The sequence below is a fragment of the Delphinapterus leucas genome, chromosome 8 (genome assembly GCF_059928025.1).
Source record: "Delphinapterus leucas isolate spDelLeu-1000000601 "Yukka" chromosome 8, BTC_Dleu_Yukka2, whole genome shotgun sequence".
NCBI lineage: Eukaryota > Metazoa > Chordata > Mammalia > Artiodactyla > Monodontidae > Delphinapterus > Delphinapterus leucas.
In genome coordinates this window covers 76,225,235-76,235,284 of record NC_143136.1, presented here as the reverse complement: position 1 = coordinate 76,235,284, position 10,050 = coordinate 76,225,235, and the positions used below count along the sequence as shown (strand labels likewise).

General features: G+C 38.0%; 1 protein-coding gene across 1 annotated transcript in view; it reads right to left on the bottom strand.

The window, feature by feature from the left end:
* Positions 1 to 509: 509 nt before the first annotated feature.
* LOC149748582 (uncharacterized) overlaps positions 510 to 10,050 on the bottom strand; it is a 68,641-nt gene continuing 59,100 nt past the window's right edge. The window contains 2 exon segments of the mRNA XM_089916814.1: positions 510 to 2,240; positions 2,592 to 2,674. Coding sequence (XP_089772940.1) covers positions 2,149 to 2,240; positions 2,592 to 2,674 — 175 coding nt within the window. The 3' untranslated portion in view covers positions 510 to 2,148.

Below are 10,050 nucleotides of genomic sequence, written 5' to 3'. Positions count from 1 at the left end.
ACCTGAGAGTCACATTTGGAAGTCATAGCTTTTCATAACGTGCTGAGTTCATGACGCTCTTGGACGGGACAGATTCATCTAACAGAGGAGCCAATCCATCTTCTATAGATGGTAGTTTTGTTTTCATAGATAGGACTTCAGAGGAGGAAAAGGAAAATTACGAGTTGATATTTACGGAAAACCAAAGAGACTAAAGAGAGAGACACTTATTATAGCACACACTGAGGAATACACTTAAGAACAACTGTACCAGATGCCAATCTGCAGTATGTTCTAGGGGGAAAATGGAAATGGTTTTCCAAACCCAAGGTAAAAATGAATACAAAGAGTAATAACACTAATAATATTTGTAAATGAGGAACTCACTTACAGAATATTTTTACACTCTGAGTCCTGGTGCCTCTTAATTTTGAGATATAAATTTGGTTAAATTTCTTCTACCTTAAAAATGGTTCCCTCTGGTATGATCTTCTTTAATATATAGTAATAGAGCAGCTTGAAAGCTTCCTCACAGAAGGTTGCCACAGCAATGCCTCTTCAATATACATGCACAGAACCAGGGGGCTGGGGAGGGGGAGGGGGAGAAGAAATACAGGTGAAATACGTTGGACTCTTATTTCTTGGAAAAAGAAGAAATCCAAGAGAAAAGGAGAAAAGGGAAAGCAGCAAACCGTGAGAATGTGCAGATTATTTTAGCGTTGGTCATCTCTCGTTTCATCTCATATAACTCAGAATATACCTCCGGAAAACCTAAAACAGAGAGGTGTTGCTCCTGAAAGACTGGCAAGGAGCATGGACACGAAGATCATCTTTAAGGCATGAGCAGGGGAACGCACAGAGCTCATGTGAGATCGCCACACCAAAAAAGGATGCTCATCACCTTTATTCCCAGCTGCATTTTTGGCCCAGTGTCCACGTCTTTACCAATATTTTTGTGCTTTTTACATTCTAAAGAAAAATTGACTTGAACATAGTTCAGCATTGAGTTTAGCTATTTCATTTTTGTCTTGAACATTTTGGTCCTAGTGAAAGAAATACCTGGCAGAATCAAGCCAGTTAAGTATATAAAGAAGGCAGTGCTTGGCTTAAATATCACCCCTGCCTTGCTTCTTTTGGGGACCTCTCCTTCCTTTCCTCCCTTCCTATGGCAGTTCTCAGGTGCCTAATTCTAGTGGACACATTAGGCCACCTCCAAAGTTTGATACCCATCATTTATCTCCTCCATAGACTTTCCTTCCTATGTAATTTCCCCTTTTTCTTTATTCACACCGAAATTCACATTAACATGTTCCTTTTCCTCATGGCACGGGTAAAGAATTTCAATCAATCTAATAAGAAGGGCTATTATTTCTTTAAATAAACTCTCTGCTCCCTTCTCCCCCCACCCCTTCTCCTTCTGGGATATTCATTTTCCTAAAGTTTCCCTTCCTAAAAGAGTTCAATAGTTCTTACAGAATTTTGTCATTTTTTGAGATCTTAATTTTCTCTCCTCTCCTACCTGTATCACTTCTAGATTTCTATCTTCAAGTTTGCAAATTCTCTCTTCCATATGGTCTGCTCTTTTTAAAATGCTTTTTGGCACATTCTTTATCTCATTTATTGAATTCTTTAGTTCCATAATTTCTGTTTGGTTCTTTTCTAGAGTTTAAATCTCTGGTCAAGTATTCCTCCTGTTCACGAATTTTATTCCAAATCTTATTGAACTGCCTTTTTGAGTTTTCTTGTAGCTCATTGAGGTTCTTCATGATAGTGATTTTGAATTCTCGTTAGATTGACTTTAAGTTTAGTTTCTAGAGAATTGCCATTTTATTTTTGTGTTATAGTGTTTCTTCATAGTGTTTGATGAGTTGCTCTTCTGCCAGTGCATTTGAAGTAGCAAACATCTTCTTAGGTAAAGCCTTTTATCTTTCTTTTTTCTTTTTTCCCACTTCATTCTATTCAGGGGGTTAGAATTAAAGGGCTTTCTATTGGTTTCCAGTAGGTGGCGCTACAGTACAAGTTTTTGGTTTCTCTTACCTGAGCTACCCCTGGTTATATTCGAGAGTTGGCACTTTCTACCCTCTACCACCTCTCTCAGAGGTGTTGCCTGGTGCCCTTGTTGTCCCTGCTTGTGCCTCTGGGGTCATTGGTACCTTTCTGCTGCTAGTGTCAGTGGCATCCCTGCCTGGGGTACAAGGATGGCAAGCCCTTCTGCCATATCTGGGGTCTCTTGTGTTGCAAGCTCTGCTGCCGTGAGAGGAGGGTGAAGGTGAGGGAGGAGCCAGGGTAGCGGGTGCCTCTGTCATGTCTGGGATTGTTGGATTTGTGGGTGCCACTGCTGTGGACAAGAAGGGTGGTAAGAGTCATGAGCACCTCCATCACTGGAGGGACAGGGTCACTGGCCCCACTGCCACTGCTGCTTCATTCCCTGTGGCCACAGACATCACTATGGCTGAGAGGTTGGAATTGTGTGCTGCCTACCCTGATGCTACTGTGTTCTCTGGAGCAGTAGGTTCAGCCACCACAGCTAAGGATCTGGGATTGCAATATCACTTGTTCCCCTGTACCCTGGTTCTACTTTATGTGTTTCAGCCTACCCACCTTTAGATGTACAGATGTGTGGAATTCTCCAGTGTCCTGGTGTATTGAGTATAGGCACCTTTGTTGAGTTGTGGATGATTCACTGGTTGCAGATTGAAGGGGAGATACAAAGGGAGTGTCTCATTCTACCATGATACTGACATTACTCCCTGCAGATATCTTTTAATGCATTTGATCTATACAAGTCTAATACAGAAGTGGTTATGAGGAAACCACTCGCTGAGCCTGTGCGTCCGGAGCCTGTGCTCTGCAATGGGATAGGCCACAACAGTGAGAGACCCGCGTACTGCAAAAAAAAAAAAAAAAAAAAAATTCTCTAGAAAGAATCAATAGCAGAATAACTGAGGCAGAAGAATGGATAAGTGACCTGGAAGATAAAATAGTTGAATTAACTACCACAGAGCAGAATAAAGAAAAAAGAATGAAAAGAATTGAGGGCAGTCCCAGAGGTCTCTGGGACAACATTAAACAGAGCAACATTCAAATTATAGGGGTCCCAGAAGAAGAAGAGAAAAAAAAAAAAGGGGGAACTGAGAAAGTATTTGAAGAGATTATAGTTGAAAACTTCCATAATATGGGAAAGGAAATAATCAAGTCCAGGAAGGACAGAGAGTCCCATACAGGATAAATCCAAGCAGAAACATGACAAGACACATATTGATCAAACTATCAAAAATTATATACAAAGAAAAAATATTAAAAGCAGGAAGGGAGAAGCAACAAATAACATACAAAGGAATCCCCATAAGGTTAGCAGCTGATCTTTCAGCAGAAACTCTGCAAGCCAGAAGGGAGTGGCAGGACATATTTAAAGTGATGAAAGGGAAAAACCTGCAACCAAGATTACTCTACCCAGCAAGGATCTCATTCAGATTCAACGGAGAAATCAAAAGGTTTTCAGACAAGCAAAAGCTGAGAGAATTCAGCAGCACCAAACCAGCTTTACCAGAAATGCTAAAGGACCTTCTCTAGACAGGAAACACAAGAGAAGAAAAGACCTACAATAACAAACCCAAAACAATTTAGAAAATGGTAGTAGCAACATATATATGGATAACTACCTTAAATGTAAATGTATTAAATCCTCCAACCAAAAGACATAGACTGGCTTAAGGGATAAAAAAAAAAGACCCATATGTATGCTGTCTACAAGAGACCCACTTCAGACCTAGGGACGCATATGGATTGAAAGTGGGGATGGAAAAGATATTCCATGCAAAAGGAAGTCAAAAGAAAGCTAGAGTAGCAATTCTCATATCAGAAAAAATAGACTTTAAAAAAACGAATGTTACCAGAGACAAAGAAGGACACTACATAATTATCAAGGGATCAATCCAAGAAGAAGAAAGAATAATTGTAAATATTTATGCACCTAACATAGGAGCACCCCAATACATAAGGCAAATGCTAACAGCCATAAAAGGGGAAATCGACAGTAACACAATAATAGTAGGGGACTTTAACACTGCACTTTCACCAACGGACAGATCATCCAAAATGAAAATAAATAAGGAAACACAGGCTTTAAATGATACATTAAACAAGATGGACTTAATTGATATTCATAGGACATTCCATCCAAAAACATCAGAACACACTTTCTTCTCAAGTGCTCATAGAACATTCTCCAGGATAGATCATGTCTTGGGTCACAAATCAAGCCTTGGTAAATTTAAGAAAATTGAAATCATATCAAGTATATTTTCTAACCACAATGCTATGAGACTAGATTTCATTACAGAAAAAAATCCGTAAAAAATATAAACACATGGGGGCTAAACAATATGCCACTAAATAACCAAGAGATCATTGAAGAAATCAAGGAGGAAATCAAAAAAAACCTAGAAACAAATGACAATGAAAACACAATGACTCAAAACCTATGGGATGCAGCACAAGCAGTTCTAAGATGGAAGTTGATAGCAATACAACCCTACCTCAAGAAACAAGAAACATATCAAATAAACAGCATAATCTTACACCTAAAGCAATTAGAGAAAGAAGAACAAAAATCCCCCAAAGTTAGCAGAAGGAAAGAAATCATAAAGATGAGATGACAAATAAATGAAAAACAAATGAAGGAAATGGTATCAAAGATCAATAAAACTAAAAGCTGCTTCTTTGAGCAGATAAACAAAATTAATAAACCATTAGCCAGACTCATTAAGAAAAAAAGGGAGAACACTCAAATCAATAGAATTAGAAATGAAAAAGGGGAAGTAACAACTGACACTACAGAAATACAAAGGATCATGAGAGATTACTACAAGCAACTCTATGACAATAAAATGGACAACCTGGAAGAAATGGACAAATTCTTAGAAATGCACAAGCTGCCAAGACAGAATAAGGAAGAAATAGAAAATATGAACAGACCAATCACAAGCACTGAAATTGAAACTGTGATTAAAAATCTTCCAACAAACAAAAGCCTAGGACCAGATGGCTTCCCAGGCGAATTCTATCAAACATTTAGAGAAGAGCTAACACCTATCCTTCTCAAACTCTTCCAAAATATAGCAGAGGGAGGAACACTCCCAAACTCATTCTACGAGGCCACCATCACCCTGATACCAAAACCAGACAAAGATGTCACAAAAATAGAAAACAACAGACCAACATCACTGATGAACATAGGTGCAAAAATCCTCAACAAAATACTAGCAAACAGAATCCAACAGCATATTAAAAGGATAATGCACCATGATCAAGTGGGGTTTATCCCAGGAATGCAAGGGTTCTTCAATATACGCAAATCAATTTGATAAACCATATTAACAAATTGAAGGAGAAAAATCATATGATCATCTCAATAGATGCAGAAAAAGCTTTCAACACAATTCAACACTGATTTATGATAAAAACCCTCCCAGAAGTAGGTATAGAGGGAACTTACCTCACCATTATAAGGGCCACATATGAGAAACCCACAGCCAACATCGTTCTCAATGGTAAAAAACTGAAACCAGTTCCACTAAGATCAGGAACAAGACAAGGTTGCCCACTCTCAGCACTGTTATTTAACAGAGCTTTGGAAGTTTTAGCCACAGCAATCAGAGAAGAAAAATAAATAAAAGGAATCCAAATCAAAAAAGAATAAGTAAAATTGTCACTGTTTGCAGATGACATGATACTATACATAGAGAATCCTAAAGATGCTACCAGAAAACTACTAGAGCTAATCAATGAATTTGGTAAAGTAGCAGGATACAAAATTAATGTACAGCAATCTCTTGCATTCCTATACACGAATGATGAAAAATCTCAAAGAGAAATTAAAGAAACACTCCCATTTACCATTGCAACAAAAAGAATAAGATACCTAGAAATAAACCTCCCTAAGGAGACAAAAGACCTGTATGCAGAAAACTATAAGACACTGATGAAAAAAGTTAAAGATGATACAAACAGATGGAGAGATATACCATGTTCTTCCATTGGAAGAATCAACACTGTGAAAATGACTATACTACCCAAAACAATCTACTAGTGGTAGTTATCAAACTACCACTGGCATTTTTCACAGAACTAGAACAAAAAATTTCACAATTTGTATGGAAGCACAAAAGACCTCGAATAGCCAAAGCAATCTTGAGAAAAGAAAACAGCTGGAGGAATCAGGCTCCTGGACTTCAGACTATACTACAAAGCTACAGTAATCAGGACAGTATGATACTGGCACAAACACAGAAATATAGATCAATGGAACAGGAGAGAAAGCCCAGAGATAAACCCACACACATATGGTCACCTTATCTTTGATAAAGGAGGCAAGAATATACAATGGAGAAAAGACAGCCCTTCAATAAGTGGTGCTGGGAAAACTGGACAGCTACATGGAAAAGAATGAAATTAGAATACTCCCTAACACCATACATGAAAATAAACTCTAAATGGATTAAAGACCTAATTGTAAGGCCAGACACTATAAAACTCTTAGAGGAAAACATAGGCAGCACACTCTATGACATAAATCACAGTAAGATCCTTTTTGACCCACCTCCTAGAGAAATGGAAATAAAAACAAAAATAAACAAATGGGACCTAATGAAACTTCAAACCTTTTGCACAGCAAAGGAAACCATAAACAAGATGGAATGACAACCTTCAGAATGGGAGAAAATATTTGCAAATGAAGCAACTGACAAAGGATTAATCTCCAAAATATACAAGCAGCTCATGCAGTTCAATATCAAAAAAGCAAAAAACCCAATCCAAAAATGGGCAGAAGACCTAAATAGACATTTCTCTAAAGAAGATATACAGATTGCCAACAAACACATGAAAGAATGCTCAACATCACTAGTCATTAGAGAAATGCAAGTCAAAACTTCAATGAGATATCACCTCACACTGGTCAGAATGGCCATCATCAAAAAATCTACAAACAATAAATGCTGGAGAGGGTTTGGAGAAAAGGGAACCTTCTCGCACTGTTGGTGGTAATGTAAACTGATACAGCCACTATGGAGAATAATATGGTGGTTCCTTAAAAAACTAAAAGTAGGACTACCATATGACCCAGCAATCCCACTACTGGGCATGTACCCTGAGAAAACCATAATTCAAAAAAGTGCCATGCACCACAGTGTTCATTGTAGCACTATTTACAATAGCCAGGACATGGAAGAAACCTAAGTGTCCATCGACAGATGAATGGATAAAGAAGATGTGGCACATATATACAATGGAATATTACTCAGCCATGAAAAGAAATGAAATTGAATTATTTGTAGTGAGATGGGTGGACCTAGAGTCTGTCAGTGAAGTAAGTCAGAAAGAGAAAAACAAATACCATATGCTAACACATATAGAAGAATCAAAAAAGAAAAGGTTCTGAAGAACCCAGGGGCAGGACAGGAATAAAGACGCAGAAGTAGAGAATGCACTTGAGGACGTGGGGAAAGGGAAGCATAAGCTGGAACAAAGTGAGAGAGTGCCATGGACATATATACACTACCAAATGTAAAATAGATAGCTAATTGGAAGCAGCCTCATAGCACAGGGAGATCAGCTCGGCGCTTTGTGTCCACCTAGGGAGGTTGGATAGGGAGAGTGGGAGGGAGATGCAAGAGGGAGGAGATATGGTGATATATGTGTATGTATGTATAGCTGATTCACTTTGTTATACAGCAGAAACTAACATACCATGTAAAGCAATTTTAATCCAATAAAGATGTTAAAAAAAAAGAAATTGACAAACAATACCATTGAAAAGTTGATTAACAACATAATCAAACCTCTAAGACGTCAGGGCACAGAACTTCTGTTTAGTACATCACACTTGACTCCTACCCTCTGCAAGCTATCACAGCAGAGAGGGTTCTACTGCCTTCTCTTATTGTGTAAACCTATTTAACGTTGAATTTTGCATTTATGATGATGGACCTATAAAATTTGAAAATGATTGCTGAAGAATTTGGCAGTCTTTACATGAAATCCAAAATGCCAGTTAAGACTCTATACATGTGTATTTATGTTTATTTTGTACACATTATTTATATTATGTATATATACTCTGTACCTGTATACTATCAACATCTATATCTATATCTATTTTTTTCTTTCCCTTTTCTCTCCTTTGGAAGAAGCCCAGATTGCTTCCTTTGGTGGTTTAGCTAAAGCAAAGGGAGAGAATTAGGGTCTGAAATTTGTCTCTATTTCCTTCAGTCTTCTCTGGAACTAACTGAGTTTCTGTGCCAGAGTGCCTTCTCCCCTTCCACGCAGTGTTGACATGGAAATTCCATTTCTAACCTCTCCTCCTTGCATTGAGCCTTCTACTCTATAAACATTTCATTTTCCTCCTCAGAGTGATTCATGTAAAGAGCTTTTGCCTACCCAATGTATTAACCGAAGGTGGAAGTTGTACTTCACAAATTATGAAAGGATAGCATTAAAGATATGCTTGCTTTTACTGATAAATGGGATTTTCAAGCTTTAATGGTATGTTTTCTATCTTAAGCTCCTGGGATTTTTACCATTTAGCCTTTGAGATTTGATGAGGATACATGGTTTTTATTTGCTAATGAAAGATTAATTTGGTTGCTACGATATTGATTTCATTCTACTTTCTGAACATGTTTTACTTCTCAGCTCCTGTAGGAAGTTGAAAATTGGATAGCATTTCCTCTCATAGTGAGTCGGCAAGGGTCTCTCAACTTGATATGAATATATTCTAGCAGTGTTTTAATTCATATCTTCTAAGGTGAAAATCTATTTTTCAGAGTTCTTTTTTCACAGCTTGTAATAATAGGGTCAAGTTGGTCATTGCAATCCATTAACTGTAATTTTAATTGGATGACTTTACTGCACCTAAGAGGTTGCAGACTACATTTTGGGGTGACTGTATAGCCGACTCCTCTCTCTTCTGAAAGCTACTCCTTGCAGTTTCATTTGTACCTTGAAATATTGTCCACCTGACCATGACATTGATTAAGTTGGCTTTTTGTTGGATTTCAAAATAACCTTAAACAACTTGTTTATTATTTTTTGGAAGTATTCAAATTAGCTGTTTGAAACTTCCAGGCTATGTTTGCTCTTGTGTATTTTCTGGATTACTTTCAAATACACAATTCAGAGATTAAATCATGTTAAATTAATAAAAGTTAGGTAAAGGTAATTTACACGTAAATGACTCCTGAGTATTCAAGACGAGGTCATGCACAAGTGCTAATGGCATGATCAAAGGGTAAAATAAAGTAAATTTTATAACTGGCACTATATCTTGACCTCAGGGATGTGAAAGTCCAATTTTCACCTTTTTCAGAAGGTCAATTGTTCTCTTTGGATAATACTAAAACAGAGGCAATTTGCATAGTGATAAAGTATGTAGGCTGTGAAGACGATCTGGATTCCATTTCTAGTTCTGCTACTTCCTGCCCGTGCACCTCTGGAAAAGTTACTTTTATACCTGTTTGAGGAAGAAATCTGGAGGATGTGACCACCAGTTGACCCTCGAGCTGGATCTGGGCAGGGCAGTTGGAGGCTACTTATCCCTGTCCCTGTCTTTGGGATGTATGCTTTGCCCCCCATTTCCACAGTAGGAGCCATTTTCAAGGACGCAGCCTTGAGAGAATAAGATGTTGGTGAGACCATCTGGATGATACACATGGCAGCCCAGTTAAGATCTCTATATAAACTTTTAAGATTCTGGTGGGCAGGTGCAGAGATCTACTTGTTTTATGGCTGCCCAAAACAAGACTTGTATGTAAGTTCCTTTGCTAATTAAACCTGCCGCCTACCAATCTGGAGTGGTCTGCCTCTTTCTTTGGTGCCTCCTGGTCCTCTGTGTACACCAAGACTCCATAACTCAATTTCTCGAAAATGAGTGTAATAGCGGTGCCTTGCTTCATAAGATTCTTGGGATATTTAAATGCACTAATACCTTCAAGCACACAGGAAGCACTCAAGAAATGATGACGATGATGATGAACCCAGCACTATTTATTCTAGATTTTCTCAATTGATTTT